A 19751-nucleotide genomic window follows, 5' to 3' on the forward strand; every position below is an offset into this window, starting at 1 on the left:
CTACAGAGCAGGAAAAATGCCTCCTTCCCCTGCACTAGGCCTAGGCCTTGAGGAAGAAACCTGGGTTCCTGTGACAGCCCCTCTCTCCCCAGCTGCCACTTTTCCCGTGTGTGCCCTGGGTATGAAATTCCTTGCAGAGGGACAGGAAGGCGTTGTTGGATGAAGTCAGTATTTCCTGGAAGGGGAGCTTCTGTTGGGGGCCAATATGTTCATTGTTAATTCTTGTACTTAATTTCTACTTTTGTAATTTGTTTCACATTACAGTTTCTCCTTCTGGGACTAGTGGGAAATTACTTTATGCCACAAATATGCATTTTCATTTTATCTTTAATCAACAAATAACTTTTTGTGTGTGTTGCACGTGCTGCTGTAGTCATGTTGTGATACGCCAGTGTTTCCAAATACGTCACGATCACCAAACAGCCATGGGGGCCGTATTCGGGAAGATCTTCACAATCGCAAGCTTTTGGATGTGATTGTCACATAAAGCCGTGGTGTGCTGCGGTGAATGGACAAGGCCTCCGGAAGTGGGGATGACCAGCCTAGGCCTCGGGTCACCCTAGGATCTGGCTGACTCCCTGGGTCTGGACATCAGCATCTGAGCACTCCCTGCTGTCGTTCTTGGAAGTTGCTATGGAGAGGATGTTAGCCAGTCCGGGGATTTCACACATAACACAGGCATCCTTGCTTGAAGGCTAAACAGGGGGAACCGTATGCTGTGGCTTATTAATGTATTCAGTAAGTTAATCCTTTTCTCTTTCTTGTTTTATGTGGAAAATTCAATCTGAAAAATAACACAGTGGCATACACACATCTGTGACTTTTTATTGTTACTGGTATTTTCTAAAGATACGTTTTGAATGTTACTATAAGTCATTTAAAAAAAATTACAATGGACTTTGATTAACTAGTTCTGAATAAGGGAGGTTTCTTTACCTAGTATGCCTTCTGGCAGTAACATTTCTTAGTCTGTAGTCCTATTCCTGTAGTTCCCTCTCCTTGGGGTCATCCCCACCCCTCAACTCTTTGGATAACCATCTGGGTGTGAACTCTTTATCTAACTCCTTATGTAGGATTCTACCCTCTCTTATATGATTCTGGCCATCTCCAGACCCCAGTGACGGTTCCCCTTGCAATCCTATTCTCTGACCCACATCCAGTACCCTTATTCCATCCTTTCTCTTCTTTGATTCTAGGCTGGGTTTTCATCCCTGTATGTCTCATGCAAAAATGGTGGGTGGGTAGGTAGGTAGGTGGATTCCTTCCCTCCTTCCCTCTCTCCCTCCTTCCTTTCTTCTACAAGTATTTATTGAGCTCTTACGACAGATGTGCAAGATGTGTAGGATGGACCTCCTCATGGGTGTGGGAGTCGGGAGGGTCTGCTCTGCACTGCTTTCTTCCCTGTGTTTAATCAGAATAGCTTGTGGTTGTCAAGCTCTTGATATTCTTTTCTCCCTGTGATTTGATTTCTTGAAAGTATCTTGTCCCCAAGGATTATGGAACATACACTGGTTAAACGTTGGACTCATTTTCATGATCATTTCATGATCATTTAAATGTCATGACCTTTCTGACACCTTGATATGGTTTAGCTCTGTATCTCCACCCAGATCTCATCTCAAATTATAATCCCCACGTGTCCAGGAGGGACCTGGTGGGAGGTGATTAGATCATGGGGGCTGTTTCCCCTATGCTGTTCTCATGATAGTGAGTGAATTCTCATGAGATCTGATGGTTTTAAAGTGTTTGGCATTTCCCCCGTTGCTCTCTCTCCTGCTGCCATGTAAGATGTGCCTGCTTCCACTTCCACCATGACTGTAAGTTTCCTGAGGCTTCCCCAGCCATGTGGAACTGTGAGTCAATTAAATCCTCTTTCCTTTATAAATTACCCAGTCTCAGGTTTCTTTATAGCAGTGAAAACGGACTAATACACACCTCTTGAGATCCTCACAGCAGTTGGTGCCTTTGGACCTCTTCATTCACACTTCACTCATGTGTCTTTCCTTCCCCAGGTAGACGCACCCTCTGAAGATGGTGACTCCCTCCTGAGAAGCTGGACCCCTTGGTAAAAGACAAGGCCTTCTCCAAGGTAACAGGGCTGTGTCACCCCAGGATCCCACGGACGGCGTTTTCTCACACATAGCTGAACTCCTCCACGCTCAGATCCAGGGGCCCTGGACTATCTCCCATTGTATGCAAAAATATTTTATTTCTGTTGACACATTACTCTTTGGGGCAGCTTGATGGTTTTATTAAATTTTGGAAAGAGGCTTCAGCCCCAGTAAGAGGCAATGCCTGTCCGCTTTCCCAGGTCACCTTGGCTGTGCTACAGTAAAATGGTGGGTTCCAGTGCTGTGTCCAAGCTCTCCCAATTTCAGCCCCTTCCAGGCCTTGCTGTCCATTTTCACTCCACTGTCACTGCATGTTCAAATTCTTGCTTTCTGCTTGAGTCAGTACTGCTCACCTCGTCCCAGGAGACCTGGGTCTATGATGCTGTGGGTGACACCCTCTGAGCATCTTTTCTGAGCTATCTGTGGGTACCTAAACCTGCCCCCCAACCTGGCCCTTGCCCTCCCTGCCCCGACCTCAGTGAGTCTGGCCCGGTCCATCCCTGATTCTCCCCTTTGGCCCCGGGCGTTCTCAAATATGCCCCCGCCTGCCTGTCTGTCACTGCAGCTGGCCCAGCCCTCATCCTCTCTCCCATGAACCTCTGTGGTGGCTTGCTCTCCCTGGCTCCCCTGTCTCCACACAGGTGCCAAAATGTCTGCAAAAAATGGAGATCTAACATACATTGGCCCATGGCTTAAAACCTGTACACGCTTCTCTGCCACCTGCAAATGACAGTCCCAGTTCCTCATCAAACCTCCGCATGTTGTGGGAACCTGGGGCTTCTCAGCCTCCCCCTCAGAACCCACCTCTGGTTTATGCTCCAGAACATGATGTTGTTGGACCCTCCCCTCTGCCTCCTCCAGGCTGAGTTAGCCTCTGTCTCCCCTCCTGCCCTGGGCATGGCTTTTCTGGTAGACACCCCCACATCACAGTCTAACGCTGTGTCCATATTTCCTGTGACTGCTGAGCTCCTGGAGCCAGGCTGTGGGACCCTTGTTCCTATTTTTGTTCCCAGAGCCAAATAGATATTTGATGTATGATTGTTGAATGCAGCAGTAAGTGAATAAAGACATGAATGGTTAACTGAAAACATTCTATCAAAACTGTTATTTGTCATCAGAGCATGGGCCGATTTCCAATAGCTAAGATTTGGGAGTGACCATTTGCCAGGCACTGTTCTAAGCTCTTTGCATGCGGCCATTGATTTCACCCACATAGCGCCATCAGTGACATGCTGTCACTGCATTGCTTGTCAAAAGGGGGAACTGGGGCATGGAGGCTGAGCTTTTACTCAATGTGCCATCTATGTTGAGGGACTTCTGACTTGTATGGCCATTCAACTGTGAGCACTATGGAGGCCAGTCAGACTGGCCCTGCCTTGGAATTTCTGTTATTCAGGGGCATAATGGGGTTTGCGTTGATTTTTGTTGGGAGTGTGTGGGTTAATCTAGGTACAACCCTCATCTCCTTCCCTTCTGATGTCCTCGCTCCCTTTGGTCATGTGACCCTTAACGCCCATTCCCAAGCTCAGTGCTGACTCCTTGCCCCAGGGTCCTGGGGATCAACATGGATCCCACAAGCCTGCTCCTGAGAGGACAGGGCCACTCCCACCCCCCCTGACTGTTTCCCAGAGCAGCTCTGGGGCAGAAGTAAACTTGGACCCAGGGTCATGGCCCTTTGTCCTTTTATCGTCTATTAGAGGAGGATGAGGTCCAACTTCAGCTGGTTCATTACCCCTTGTGCAAATGAGCACACTGGGGCCCAGGGAGAGTCGCGTCCAATATCACCCTGCCTCGTGGTACAGGTCACCCACCTCGGACCTGTGATTAAACATTGTCCACAATTAATTTGGAATTATTATCTCATGATACACTCCATAAAGTTCAGTCACATGCCTTCTTTTTCTTCTCCCTTGCCTAATGATCAGACAAACCAGATCTTGTAACTAAATGAACCGACAGCTGGCAGTGTTCAGCTGATTTTGCAATGCCCTTATTTTGTTGTTGATAAACTAATGCAAATAGCTGGTTGGCCTGGAACTGGTGATTGGGAAACATTTTAACCCTTCTTTCCTTCCTCTCTATCATAAAGACTTAAAACACACTTCATGCAGTCACAGAAAGAGCTCATAGATCAGGCTGCAGGGCTTCAAAGGCTTCTATCTTATTTAGTCATCTGAAAATAGTTTAAAGGTAAATATGGTAATAATACTGGTATTCTAGACTATTTTGGGAAGCCAGTAATGTAAATAAAGGGTCAGAGTTAAAAGATAATGAAGGAATGCAGTTTTGCTGCTCTGAGGTAGGTTTCAAGGCTTGAACCAGGCTTAGGGATCATCATCCTGATACTGAGGGTAAAGTGAAGAGAATATGAATGGGTATGTCTCGCATGGTTAGATAATCTTTTTTTTTTTTTTTTTTTCCCCCTGTATTTGTTTTAAAAAGCATGTTGTAACTTAAAAAAATACCTATACACCTTCTTTTTTTTTTTTGAGATGGAGTCTCACTCTGGCACCCAGGCTGGAGTGCAGTGGCATGATCTTGGCTCACTGCAACCCCCGCCTCCTGGGTTCAAGCAATTCTCCTACCTCAGCCTCCCAAGTGGCTGGAATTACAGGCATGCACCACCACACCGAGCTAATTTTTGTACTTTTGGTAGAGATGGAGTTTCACCATGTTGGCCAGGCTTGTCTTGAAGTCCTGGCCTCAAGTGATCTGCCTGCCTTGGGCTCCCAAAGTACTGGGATTACAGAGGTGAGCCACCATGCCCAGCCACAATACATCATCTTAAATAGGACATTTTCCAGCTAATATTTAAATGACTGCATGTCATTAGAATCTGAATGAGTGTTGTGTTAAAATATTTTGTGTTTTCATATTTATTTACTTACTTATAGCTACAGATAAGAATATAGGCAAATTTAATCTCCCGTAAAAATTAAGAGGCAGATGTTTTCAAAGCACAGAATTACATGGTCTACTGTAGACATTGCTCCTAAGATTGAGCAGAGGGGATAAGAGTTTTTTTCTCTTTTGTCCTTTCCTCTTTTTTTCATACAAAGTTCATTGTAGATATTTTAGAAAGTATAGAAAGCCCTGACAAGGGGAAACCCACCCAACCCAATTTTAATTGTTGTTATCATTTCTTTTAGGTTTTTTGGGTGAATTTCTATGTAGCTATATCCTATTGTACAAGCAATTCAGTATCTTGCAATATAAAATGAAGGCATGACCTTTGAACTGGCCAAAAGTGTGGGTTGATTTTTGCAAATGGGTCCTGACGGCAGGGGACATAAGTGGGGAACAAATCCTCACACAAACGGAGGTGAACTGGTTTAGGGGCGAGTGCATAGCTGACTTTGGATGTAAACTAGATTTGGGGAAATTTAAATGGGATGTAAGACTGGAAATGTATAATGGGACAGAAGGTAGAAATGTTTAAAATCTTAAGTTGTTGAGTTTGTTCTCAATTTTGTGAAAACTCTTTATCCCTTTTCGTTCCCCATCCCATTTTTTAACCAAAAGTCAAACATGATAACATTCATGATGTAGAAAAACCAATTCATCAGTTTGTCTTGGAGGTGAGGGTGGGGACAGGGATGGTGTCGGTATATTTAGTTTTAGAGATTTGCTGGAAAAGTAACATTTTTGCTTTTGTCTTTCTTCCATTCCTCCATTTCTCCAGGAGAATATGAAAGTGTTACTCCGACTTATTTGTTTCATTGCTCTACTGATTTCTTTTCTGGAGGCTGGTAAGTTAAGTATTTCTTTGTGTTCTTGTCTGCTAAGAAAATCTGTTATTTAGAATACATGAAGTGCCTTCCCTAACAGTCATTTCTCATACTCATTTCTGTTGAATCCCTGGGCACAGAGCCTCCTGGTCATAGACCTGTATCGCTGGAAGTTCCTTTCAGCATCTTCCTCTCATTCTCTCACATAGAGAGTGGGAAACTGAGGCCCAGTGAGGTTAAGAGCCCAAGGTCATGTGGCTAGTTTTGGAACATAAAGCTAAAATCTAGGTCTCCCATCTAGGTTCAGGCCTCTTTCTACTTGACTGCTGGTTGAAAGTGTGATACAGGAAATTCTGACTTTCATTTGGAGGAGATATTATGTATAGTCTTTATGAACCCACAGCTGGAAGTCATCAAGATACAGTTCTTTTTCTTCTTCTTTCCATTTCTTCATTTTCTCTAATCTGTTCTCTGTGTGCCAGGTGCTAGCTACTGGGGATACAGCAGGGAATAGTGCAGACAGAAATACCTGCCTGCATAGGGTTTATATTCTTGTAGAAGAGACAGATAAGTAGATATATATTGTGTCATATGATGGCAAGTATAGGGAGGAAAAAAGCAGGAAAAAGGAGTATAAGGTTTTGTCATTAGAGTGGGCAGAAGGTTAATTTTTTGAATGTGGCCGGAAAAAACCTCCCTGAGAAGTTGACTTTTGAGTTGACCTTAAGGAAGGGGAAAAGAGAGCTATTTGGATATCAGATTGGGGTGTGGAAATATTCCAGGCAGCATGTGCAAAGGCCCAGAGGCCAAGAGTATTTGGCGTGCTTTCAGAATAAAAATATCAGCGAGGCTGGAGCATAGTGAGAGATGAGGGAAGTCATAAGGGGCCAGGCTATCTGGGTAATGGCAAGATGGCGGAGGGTTGATTATATAGAATGTTGCGCCCTTTCTTAGGGTCTTGGCTTGTAGTCTGGCTGAGATGGGAAAACTGCAGGGTTCTTTGTTCAGAACCAGAGAGGTGATCTGACTTATGTTTTGATTCCTGTTTTGAGAATAGAACCGAGGGAGCCAAAGAGAGAAATAGAGAAGCCAGTTAAGAGGTAAGCCATGATGATGGCTTTATCTAGGCAAGAAATGTTGATGGCTTGTCAAAGCATAGCAAGGAGAAGTGTGAAGCAGACAAATTTTGAAATATTTTGGGAACAGAACCAAGAGGGATTTGGAGTTGGGTCATATGTGAGGTGTGAGGGAAACAGAAGAATCAAGAATTATCTTAGGAAATTTTGGCCTTAGCAAACACAAGGTGAAATTGCCATTGATGGGATAGGGAAGATCAGGTTTTCAGACTGGACGTGTTAAGTTTAGCTGTCCGTTAGATGTTTAAATGGTGGCTTTGACTAGGCAGTCTGCAGCCTGAGGGAAAGGTCTGGGTTGAATATATAAAATTGGAGACCTCAGCAAGCGGCTGGTATGAGAACCATGAGACTGAATGGGATCATGGAGTGTAGTTAGGAAAGGTAAGAACTTTAAGGACTGAGCCAGAGATTGACTTAAATTCCTTGGTTCAGTAAGTTTTCTCCCCTTTGCTGAGGGGCTCCATGTGTGTTGGAGCATGCCTTCAACATTAAGGCTGTTTACAACTCTGCCTTAGCCTTCACTTCCTGCTTGTGTATGACCTCAGAGTCATCCAGAAATGAGAGTCTGGTGCCTTCTATGCAATTTCTTGGGCATGCACACAGCCCTGCATACATGGGCACCCTTCTAGGTTCCCCAGGAATGTGTCAGAGCTTTTCAAGGCCCTCTGGAGGTTATGGCTCTGGTATTGCAGCTTTTGGTAGTTGTAAAAAGCAATTAACACTGAGTTTTTCCAGCAAACACCTTGGGGCTAGTGCTTTTTCTGTGGAGCTCTTGGTGAGGTCAATAACAACGCCACCCTATGAATGTGACTTTGAGGGCCTACTGGTCAAGTCAAAGAGTGGCAATGCTCTGGAAATGGGACTTTTTGAGGTGCTCCAAACCCTCTCTGTTCTTGCAAGCCCGCTGGTTTTCAAAGCCTTTGTGTCTGCGGAGCTCCTGCTATTCATGGCTGTCGTAGAGCTGGGAAGAGTAGGATGGGAGTCATTTAAGTTATAAAGCTACAAACCCTGCTGATCTGTGATTTGGCGTGTTTCTGTTTGTTTCCTTATTTTCTAATAAATGCTCTTCTGGTTATTGCAAGCCGTTGATTTTTGAAATTTTTTGCCAGTCTTTTTGTTGCTTTTTTGGAGGAATGATTTATGAGACCACCCCCGCCCCCCGCCATATCGGAAATCCTGCAAATTCAATTTCTTTGAATAGAAGATAGTATTAATAGATATAGGGCAATTCAGGCTATGTACTTCTTCTCGAGGGAGCTTTAGTAGTCTGGAAATTTTGCTCATTTCATTTATGTTATTACATTTATTGGCATAACATTGTTTATAATATTTCCTCATGACCCTTTACAAATTATTTAAAAAAGAGATGTCATCTCTTTTTTTCCCTGATTAGTCTAGCTAAAGATTTATCAATTTTATTGTTTTTATGAAAGAACTGGCTTTTGGTATCTTTGATTTTTCTTCATTGTTCTTCTGTTTTCTATTTCATTGATTTCCTCTCTGATCTATATTACTATTTTCTTCTTACTTCTTCTGCTATATTAATTGTGTTTTTTATTTTCTGTGTCTTACATATTTTGACATTCTGGAAGGTGTTTCATATCTAGGGAGAGACTGCCCACCAAGGGCTAAGCAGTTCCTAGGTGTGTTGTGGACAGCTCACAGCTTGCCCTTCATGTGAGACTGCCTGACCCAAGACTGTACCCCACTCGCCTCCTTATCCAACTCTCACACACCCAAACCAATATTACCCCAGCCTCAGTCAACACAGGGCCAGGTACCAGAGAACTAGGGACAGCCTCTATGCCCAAAGCCTGCAAAAATGGTTCAAACAGCCCAGTCTGAAGCTGTTTATGCTGTCCTGCCTTGCCTTTCCCATGGGAACCCCAGTGAAGACTCTGGCCTAGGCTTTCTTTTTGTTTCTGCTTCTGCCTCCTAACCCAATCTGGTGATTCTCTTTGTGGTTTTGCGTGGTATGGCATACCCCTTCTGTCCAAACCACTAAGTAATACAAATCTTTCAATGGCATTAGTCTCTGTTTTGTCACTCAGTCAGCTCCATAAATGAAGACTCAGGCGTAAAATCTCTGCTTGCTGCTTACTTTGGAATTACTTTGTTGTTTTCCTAGTTTCTTAAGGTAGAAGCTCAAGTCATCAATTTGAAATTTTTAAAAAATATATAGGATTTAATGCTAGCAATTTCCCTCTAAGTACTGCTTTCATTGAATGCCACAAGTTTTGATATGTTATGTTTTCCTTATCATTCAGATAAAATACTTTATATTCTTTTTGATTTCTTTGACTCATGAGTTACTTGGAGTATGTTAGTTTTCAAATATATGGGGATTCTTTAGATATCTTTCTGTTATTGATTTCTAATCTAATTCCATTGTCACCAGAGAATAAGTTTTGTTTAATTTGAATCCTTTTAAATTTACTGAGTCTTGGGTTATGGGGAAGAATATGGAAAATTTGCTCAGTTTTATGTGTGCACTTATAAAAGAGTGTAATGTTCTACTGTTGTTGATTGGAATTTTCTGCAAATATCAATTATGTAAAATTGGTTGATAGTGTTGTTCAAATCTTCTATGTTGTTACTGATTGTTTAATTTTACTGCTTGTTCTATCACTCCTTGTGAGTGGGGTTTCTCTAGTTTCTTGCAGAACTAGTTTCTGTAGTTCTTGCAGTTCTATCAGTTTTGGCTTCATGTATTTTGAAGCACTGTTAGCAACTACCTAAACATTTGGTATTATTGTGTTCCTGTTGATTAATGACTTCTTTACTTTTTTAAAATTTATTTATTTATTCATTTTTGAGACAAAGTCTCACTGTGTCGCCCAGGCTGGAGTGCAGTGGCACGATCTCAGCTCACAGCAACCTCTACCTCCTGGGTTCAAGTGATTCTTGTGCCTCAGCCTCCCAAGCAGCTAGGATTACAGGTGCCCACCACCACACCTGGCTAATTTTTTTGTATTTTAGTAGAGACAGAGTTTCACCATATTGGCCAGGCTGATCTCAAACTCCTGACCTCAGATGATTCACCTGCCTCAGCCTCCCAAAGTGCTGGGATTACAGGCATAAGCCACCATGCCCGGCCGACTTCTTTATTTTTATGAAATGCCCCTTTTTTGCTTGTAATTTTTTTTACTGTAAAATCTACTTTGATAATAATAGTCACTCAAGCTTTAATTAATTTTTATTAAGGTATAGTTGACAAAATTGTATATATTTACAATGTACAATGTGATGTTTTGGTATATGTATACAATTGTGATATGGTTAAGCCTAGCTAATTAATCAAACTTTCTTTTCATGAGTGTTAGCATGGCAAATATTTTTCTTTTCTTTTTAATCTATTTTTACCTTTATTTATAAAATCTGTGTATGTAGGTGTATGTGTTTATGTTAGGCACCACATAGTTGGGCCTTTCTTTAGCCCATCTGATCATTTCTGCCTTTCAATGAGAGTGTTTAGACTATTTGAAATTTTAGTGTGATTATTCATATATTAGGGCTTAGTTCTGGGATCTTGCTATTTGTTTTTCTATTAGTCCCATCAATTCTGTTATTTTTTTCTCTCTTTTTGCTGCCTTTTAGATTAATTGGCATTTTTAGGATTCATTTTATTTCGCTTTTTGGCTTTTTAGTCATAACTGTTTGTTGTGTATGTGTTTTTTAATGACTGCTCTGGGGCTTAAATAGCCATATCTAAGTTATCTCTGTCTGCCTTCAAGTGACACTATACAGTTTCACATATAGTATACAAAGTTAAGACATTATATTCCCATTTCTCCTTTCTTGAACTTTGCCCTATTCTTTCCATACGTGTTACTTCTTTGCTATAAACTTTATAGCATTTTGTTATTTTTTATTTAAACACTCAGTTTTCTTTAAAGAGATTTAAATAATAAGAAAGATGGTCTTATAATTACCCATTTTTGTTGCTATTCATTCTTTTGTGTAGATTCATTTTCATCTTAGAATATTGTCTTTTTTGAAGGACTTACATATTTCTTGTAATGCAGGTCTACTGGTGATGACATTTTACAGCTTTGGCAAATCTGAAAAAGTCAATATTTTTTCCTAAATTTTAAATATATTTTCACTGGATATGGAATTCTAAGTAGACTTTTTCTTTCAGTACTTTAACAATATTGTTTTACTCTCTTCTGGCTTGTATTGTTTTTGGAAAGAAGGCTGCATCATTTTTTGTCTTTGTCCTCTGCAATAATTGTGTCATTTCTCCCTGGCTACATAGAAGATTTTATCTTTGTCACTGGTTTTAAACAATTTGATTATTATGCGTTTGTAGTTTGCTTTATGTTTCTTTTGCTTGGGGTTCATTGTGATTTGGGAGCCTATGTATACATCAGTTTTGTCACATCTTGGAAAACTTCAAATATGTTTTCTGTTTTCCACATTTTTCTTCAGCGATTCATACTACATGTATTGAAGTTGTCCTAAGTAAAATAATTCCCTGCCCATTTTATTCTGTTATTTTCTTCTCTGTGCTTAACTTTGGATAATTTCTAATGCTGTGTCTTCAAGTTCACTCATCTTTTTTTTCCCTGCAATGTCAAATCTGCCGTTAATCCCATCCATTGTTTTTTTATAACTCAACATTATTGTTTTCATCTCTAAAAGTTTTTAAAAATCTCTTTCATGTCTTCACCAATCATGTTTGATCTTTCCTGTAGCATCTTGAATAAATGGAATACAATAGTAATAAACTATTTTAATTTTTAAATTTATTAAGCCTATTGTCTGTGTCATTTCTGGGTCAGTTTTGACTGATCGATTTTTTTCCTCCTTATCATTGGTTGTATGTTACGGCTTCTCTGCATGCCTAATGATTTTTTTGAATGTTAGACATTGTGGATTTTACCATGTTGGGTGCTGGATATTTTCATATTCCCCAAAATGTTCTTGAGCTTTGTTCTGCCACATGATTGTTACTTGGAAATGGTTTAATCCTTTCGGGTCTTGCTTTTAAGCTTTATTAGGATCAGGAAAAAGTTTATTCTAGGCCTAATTTTCCCGAATGCCTGAGTCAGAAGCCTTCTGGGTACTGCGCCTGATGCCTTGTCATTCATGAGGCTTTCCACTCTGGCTGTTGGGAACAGCAACTGTTTCCAGCATTGGCTGTGCTCCACGTGTTACTCCCTCCAGTTCTTTTGACAATACTCCCTCTGGCCTTGGGTAATTTTCTTATATGCTTACGCTGACTGATAGATACTCAGCTGAAAACTTGGGGGAGACTCTCAGTTATCATGAGACTCTTTCTCCCTGTCATCATGCAGCTCTAAGTACTTGGGGACTCTGCCCTGCAAACTTTTCTACCCAGGTTCTCAGCTCCATCTCTTCAACTCACTGGGCTTTGCCTGTGTTTCTTCTCGGCAATGTCATGGCCTGGCTGTAATTTTGGACAACAGTAGAGCTCACCTCCTTTCTTCCCCATCTTTCTGGGATTTCTGTCCTTTGTTTTCTGATGTTCAATGTCTTGAATACCGTTGTTTCATATATTTTGTCCATTTTTTAGTTGTTCATCTGAGAAGGTAAATCCAGTTTCTGTTACTCCATCTTGTGCTGAAAGGCATGACTCTCCTACATTATCCCCACTTTTTAGATGAGTGAAAAGTGGGTGAAGGAGGTTAAATAACTTGCCAAAGGCACAGCACACAGGCAGTAAGTGACACAGCTGGACTTGAATACGCTTCTCAGACTCCCAGGATAATGCCCTTATCACAAGGCTGTGAAGCTTTTATATGTAATGTGAATTGATATATTTAATAATCGATGTATTTCTTCGTAGATATTAAATCAAGAGACACTGACAGATTTTTTATATAAATTGCTTCCCCCCTTCTTCCTTTTAAAGATAAATGCAATGAACGTGAAGAAAAAATAATTTTAGTGTCATCTGCAAATGAAATTGATGTTCGTCCCTGTCCTCTTAACCCAAATGAATACAAAGGCACTATAACATGGTATAAAAATGACAGCAAGACACCTATATCTACAGAACAAGCCTCCAGGATTCATCAGCACAAAAAGAAACTTTGGTTTGTTCCTGCTAAGGTAGAAGATTCAGGACATTACTACTGTGTGGTAAGGTGAGAGAGGAATTAGTATGTTACAAACGTGTTCTAGTTTCCTGCAGTTGTTAAGGACAGAAATACTTTTAATAATGCTTAACTTACCTATTTTATTTTATTTTAGAAATTCATCTTACTGCCTCAGAATTAAAATAACTGCAAAATTTGTGGAGAATGAGCCTAACTTGTGTTATAATGCAGAAGCCATATTTAAGCAGAGACTACCCGTTGCAGGAGATGGAGGACTTGTGTGCCCTTATATGGAGTTTTTTAAAGACGAAAATAATGAGTTACCTAAATTACTGTGGTATAAGGTAATTTTATTTTAAATATGACATTTCACTTTTCCGGAAAATAAAATAGTTCCCTGGACAATAGAATGAATCTGCAAGGTACCTTTTTATTTTGCATATTGTTTTCTCTTTAATGGTGACACTTGATAGGGAACCTAAAAAGAATAATAAGACTGCATTCACTTAATTTGAAGGTTAACTAGAAACTTACTTGCTATTGTTTTTATTTAATTTAATAAGATGTAATTGAGAAAAGTACTATAAATAGATATTTAAAGAGAAGGCTGATTATAAGCTTAAGGTATTTAAGATATAACTATTTATTATAAAATATACTATGTGTGTTTTATTAAAGCTATGGTCTTCAAATAACCTGCTAGTTTCCATAACTGTCTTAAAAGTGAGTCGACTAGCTTTCCATGTAACACCCCATGTTGTGGTATCTTTAATCTGCCTAGTCTGGTGGAACTCAAATGGGGAATCTTCTCGTAGAGCGTAAGACATACTAAATAAATAATATCAATGAAGAAATGAAGTGCAGTATTGTTAAGAAACTATATAGTGTTAACTTTTTTTCAAACATGTTTTTCCTGCAAAATAAATTGGCATTCACTTCTTGTACTATGAAGTCTCATAGACTTGAAAACTTAATGTCATAGGAATATAGTTAACTGTTTCCAAAAAACCAGTATTAAAACTTACTCTATGTAAGGAAGTTTTCCAGTCTCTTTCTAAAAATATAACGTTTGCTAAGGTGAAAAAAATGGAGTTCCTTTGACTGGTAGATTGGGGAAAGTTATTGGTTATTGGTTTTCAATGCTTCTCTCTCCCTTTATCTAGGATTGCAAACCTCTACTTCTTGACAATATACACTTTAGTGGAGTCAAAGATAGGCTCATCGTGATGAATGTGGCTGAAAAGCATAGAGGGAACTATACTTGTCATGCATCCTACACATACTTGGGCAAGCAATATCCTATTACCCGGGTAATAGAATTTATTACTCTAGGTGAGTCATAGCTCCAGCCCTAGAAGGTTTAGATCTGGGAAGGCCCAGAGACTATGATTGTAATATTACTTTCATTGTCCATGAAGAAACAAAATCCAAGACGACCTCAGTGATACCACAAAAGTCACATGGCTTTAGTTTTGTTTTTTTTGTTACTAAACACTATGTAATGTTTTCCATTCCTGCTTCAGATATAGTTTTAATTAAATAGAGACATTATGAGCTGTGTTTTCCAACTGATCTAAGAGGGTTGTTCTTTGGCATGGCTAAAAATGGTTCTTACTGAAAGCTCTGGGGCTCCCTCTGGCTGGAATATGGGAATGTTCTGAGAGCTTGCACTTGGGGAATCTCAGTGAGTCTCAGTGTCTAGCAGCAAGCATGGGTGTGGACACTAATGAGCTTTGGAATAAGTCACATTTCCAGCATCTACCTCCTGTTTGTTCTGTGTTAGGTGTTAACCTCTCTAAGCCTGTTTCCTCTTCTGTAACAAGATGATGCAATCTCCCAAGATTATTGGGAAGATTAGAGATATGGGGTCCACTAAACTCGTGTGCCTGGTGCAAAGAAATGCTTGGTGCAAAACAGCTATGCAATTAATAGGTGTACGGTGATTGTTCTTGTTCATTTTCTTGTGTCTTTCAATTCTGCATTAACCATGTTTCATATTGAAAACTATATCACAACAAAATTAAACAAAATGCGCAAATTACCAGGGGATAGTCAGAATGCTCAAACTTTTTGTAAATAATGAGATGTTGTAAGCTTTATGTAATATAAGAAGTGTTATTCCAACCAGAACTTTTTTGTAGGTTAGAGGCGTATCTATTAGTAGTTATGCTGGGACAACAGGTATAAATTGGGACTATCCCAAGCAATCTCAGAATATGATCACCCTATAAATGGCTTCACTTTTCTAGTTATATAATACTTTATTTTCCTAAAAATATTTTTATTAAACAAAAGTTAATTCCTTGCCATGGTCCTTGCCATTCACAAGCATCAGTGAATCCTAATTTTCAGTGGTCTTTGTATCAAACCATGTTCTTGAGTCTTTAGCAGCCTATCATTGGGTAGCTCTGGTCTGTCTTTCCTGAAACATAGCAACCAAACCAGCAAGTAGAACCTGAGAAAGAACTGGGCACTGGGGAATATTTAAGCTAGGTTGAGTGTGTTTTAGATACTCTCTGTTCCCTTTTCTGATCCCATTTGTAGAAACAATATACTCTACTCCGGGTGGGGTAATATTTTGTTTTCTTCCCAAGGCCCACCCCAATGATGCTTAGTGCCTTTTGTTCACTCAAGGATTCAAAAATATTTATTAAGCATTTACTATGTTTCAGGAACTGTTATAGGTATACGTTAGGGAACAAAAGAGAGAATATCCTACCTTCATGGTGTTCACTTTTTTTTTTTTTTTGACTGGGGGAATACCGAGTACTCAATTTTATAGTTTCTCATAGTTTCTTCATGGCCACAGGTCAACCCCTGAAGCCAATCTTTTCATAAATAAGTCAGATTAATTTCTGGGGCTCCTTGATACTTCTTTTTGCCTATTTTAATAAATTACAGCATTATTCCATAACCCTGTAGTTCTCACTACTGGGTCATTACCACAGTCATTAAATGCAAGCAGGTCTAGTACTGATTAGCCCTGCTGGTCAATAACACCCAATTCAAGGAACTAACTTCCCACTACTCTTGCCTTTCCTGATGTGCTTTCACTTATGAGAGGCACTTGTCTGGGGACCCAGGGACCTGGTGATGTGTTTTTTTTCAGTTGCACCCCACTCTATGGGTTCACAAGGTCTAGCTCTGCCCCAGGGTTCACAGGGTGCTGTGACCTCTGCCTCAGCTTTCTTCCTTCACTTTCTGCCTCCTGTCTCCTGGCATATGTGCTTTGAACACTTGATGGAGTATCTGGCCAGAAGTAATTTAGTGTATTTTGCTAAGTGTTGTCGTCACTTGAGATTCTGATCTATAAGAGACTGACAAACCTTATGAATGTTTTTCTTTCAGAGGAAAACAAACCCACAAGGCCTGTGATTGTGAGCCCAGCTAATGAGACAATAGAAGTAGACTTGGGTAAGTGGGCTCCAGTCAGGATATGTTGGAATCAGTTTTTTTTTAAACGTGAGAGTATGATAAATTGTATCTTTACTATATATAATCCAAGCCATTTACTGCATATATCTATAATTAGAGGGAAAGTGACACAAATTATATCTTAATTTTTTTCTATTTCTTGCCTCTATGGCAAACATCTTGCCATGTCTGATATCTCCAGCCCTACTTTTCTGTGGACACTTACTACCATGAAAACACCAACCAGACACCAAGGTTAAAAGGCCTAAGAACCAGCAATGCTGTTGACTGGTACAGAGTTAAAATATTTAATGACAAAATTAGGGTTTGCTGTAATAGTGAATCAATAGAGCAGGTGTTACTTATCTCTGAATTAAACAAAAATTATATTTGACATCTTAGAGAACTTCTGAAGAATTAATTATTGTACGATAGACATCAGCAGTGTTACAATTTCAGGACTGGATTTCTTATGACCAGATCCAAGCTTTGAGTCAGAAGAGTAAGACTACAGGCCCCAAAGATGGTAGTCATTCTAGAAAAGTACTTTTCCAAGTTAGTGAACATTTTTTATTCAAGAATAAAGAACCCCACAAGCGTCTAGTTCTGCACTGTTGAGTGCAGTAGTTACTAGCCACATGGGGTTACAGACGTGTAAAATTAAATTAAGTCAGTTGATTCATTTAGTTAAATTAAAAATTAGTTCATCTGTCACATTAGCCATATCTCAAGGGCTTAACAGCCACATGTGACAAGTGACTACTGTAGAGATAAGCACGAATATAGAACATTTCCATCATCACTGAAAGTTCTACTGGAAACCACTGATCCAGAGAGAAAAAGTGATTCTTTGTATCAGAGGACCCAAAATAGGCTGGCCTTGGAATTGCCTTCTGTAACAGTAACTACATGACAGCAGTCAAGAACCATACAGAGGTTCAAAGGTTCATGTTTGTGATCTGCGAATTCTGTACTTGGCCAGTTCTGTACTTGTTATTTATGGTAGAAGGTGGTAGAAAGACATTTTTAGATAGAAACAAAAATGTCAAAACTCAAAATTAAATATGGGCCAATAGGCTCTAGAATAATGTTTCTCAATCATCTTTTTTGTTTTAGATTGTTCCCCTTTAGAGTCTAAAAAGTCTTCCTCCACCTAATTCTCTTTCCTGTCTTCAAATTTCAATACCACAGTGATTTTTATATCTGCTGATATACTGTGGCCCTTTGGAGTACCACAAACCATGTAATATCTAAGGTTTTGTTGCCTCTTCCCCAAGAACCAGGTTTTGCCCTGCTGGCCACAGCCCCTGTTGGAAGTGCCTGCCCCAGAAGTGTGTAATTGAGGGCTCTGATGCCTAGGCTGCATTGATCTCTCAATCTAAAAAAAAAAGCTTCAAATTAGGAAATAATTATTTTAATGTATTGTATTGACAGTGGATCAGAAGCATATAGTACCCTGTCGTAAGATTATCCTGAAGGGTGTTAAATAGGCAATACGATCCCATACCATTACTCCTAAGATGACTTAGAAAAATAGGAATTGAGAGATACTTCCTTAACTTAATAAATAACATCAGTGCAAGCCAATAGTCACTAACATTCTTAATGGTGAAATACTATAGACCTTCTCACTAAAGCCAAGAGCAAGACAAAGATGCCCATGTAACCACTATTACTGAACACAGTCTAGAAGTGCCTACTAATGCAATTGAAGGAAAAAAACAAGGTATGCTTACCACAAGGGAAAAAAGACATTTTTATTAGTGTTTCCAGATCATACAAATCCCAAGAAAATCGCTGGGAAATACTAGAATTAATTCTATATAAATTGGTCAGATAACAAATTAACATTTAGAATTAATGTTCTAAAATATAAGACTTTTTTAGCAATAACCAGCTAGAAAGCATAATAGGAAAACAAATGCCATTTGCACCAGTAAATGTCTTAGAAGTGTCCATAAAATATCTTAGAAAAACTTTGAAAATATGTGGAATTTATAAGAGAGGAAAAAAACTAAAAAAAACCCAAAACCCTGAATATTAATCTCAGGAAAACTGAAATTTAAAGCATGCATCCAGCCGGGTGTAGTGGCTCAGGCCTGTAATCCCAGCACTTTGGGAGGCCAAGGTGGACAGATCACTTGAGGCCAGGTGTTTGAGACTAGCCTGGCCAAGATGTTGAAACACCGTCTCTACTAAAAATACAAAAATTAGCTGGGTGTGGGGGTGCATGCCTGTAGTTCCAGCTGCTCAAGAGGCTGAGGCATGAGAGTTGCTTGAACTCAGGAGGAGGTTATATTGAGCTGAGATTGCGCCGCTGCACTTCCAGCCTGGGTGACAGCGAGACTCTGTCTCATTTAAAAAAATGCAATTAAATAATGGATAGAGGGATAACAGTTTTTAAAAGCAAGGTCAATGAGCACCAAGCTAACAAAAAGCATGTTGACTTACCGTGAATTCAAGAAATGTAGATGAAAACTTAAGTGACATTTTCTTCTCTCAAAAGGCAATGTCTAACCAAAAACACTTGTTATCTGGTGGTTTGGGGGAAAATCGTGCTCACATACTCTACTGCAGAGAATGTAGACTGATACAGCCTCACTAAAGAGAGGAGGTTAGCTTTTAAAATATGTTTCTTTAATTCAATCCTACTTCCAGATTTTAATACTTCAGGATGTGTACAAACAAGGATATTCATTAAAATATTAATCTTAATAATGAAAAATTAGGAAATTGTGTTCATCAATAGGAAATAGTTAATCATAGTGTATATGTATTATGGAGTGCTAAGCAGCCATGACACAGTCCATTTTGGAAGACAAATCATGTGGGCCCAAATTCCCAATCCACAGTAATTTCAAAATAGTAGGCAATAAGACCCCATTTCAAAAATTGCATGTGTTCACAGAGAAGATAAGGAATGAGATACATAAGGTTACTAATGGTGGTTTTCTCTGGGTGGTGGGTTTAGGGTAATTTTCCTTTTTCTTTGTGCATTTCTATATTTAAAATTTTAATTCAATAGCCATTTATTAATCTAGATAGATCAGAAAAGATCAATTAATGTTACGATTAAAAATACATTCTTTGCAGGATCCCAGATACAATTGATCTGTAATGTCACTGGCCAGTTGAGTGATACTGCCTACTGGAAGTGGAATGGGTCCTTCATTGATGAAGATGACCCAGTGCTAGGGGAAGACTATTACAGGTATGTATGCTCAGAGTCATTCACAGTTTGATATTAAATCCCACATGGTATTTTCTATAACCTTGTTGGTTTAGTTTAAAAGCAAG

General features: G+C 39.6%; 1 protein-coding gene across 8 annotated transcripts in view; it reads left to right on the forward strand.

The window, feature by feature from the left end:
• The window catches only part of IL1R1 (interleukin 1 receptor type 1), a 74246-nt gene that overhangs the window by 46504 nt on the left and 7991 nt on the right, over window positions 1-19751 (forward strand). For all 8 annotated transcript variants that reach the window (XM_050754850.1, XM_050754845.1, XM_050754847.1 and 5 more), the window contains 7 exons: window positions 2013-2089; window positions 5794-5860; window positions 12854-13088; window positions 13195-13384; window positions 14204-14372; window positions 16389-16454; window positions 19548-19665. In XM_050754850.1, coding sequence (XP_050610807.1) covers window positions 5800-5860; window positions 12854-13088; window positions 13195-13384; window positions 14204-14372; window positions 16389-16454; window positions 19548-19665 — 839 coding nt within the window. In that variant the 5' untranslated portion in view covers window positions 2013-2089; window positions 5794-5799. The remainder of the gene's footprint in view (window positions 1-2012; window positions 2090-5793; window positions 5861-12853; window positions 13089-13194; window positions 13385-14203; window positions 14373-16388; window positions 16455-19547; window positions 19666-19751) is intronic.

The sequence above is a fragment of the Macaca thibetana genome, chromosome 13 (genome assembly GCF_024542745.1).
Source record: "Macaca thibetana thibetana isolate TM-01 chromosome 13, ASM2454274v1, whole genome shotgun sequence".
NCBI lineage: Eukaryota > Metazoa > Chordata > Mammalia > Primates > Cercopithecidae > Macaca > Macaca thibetana.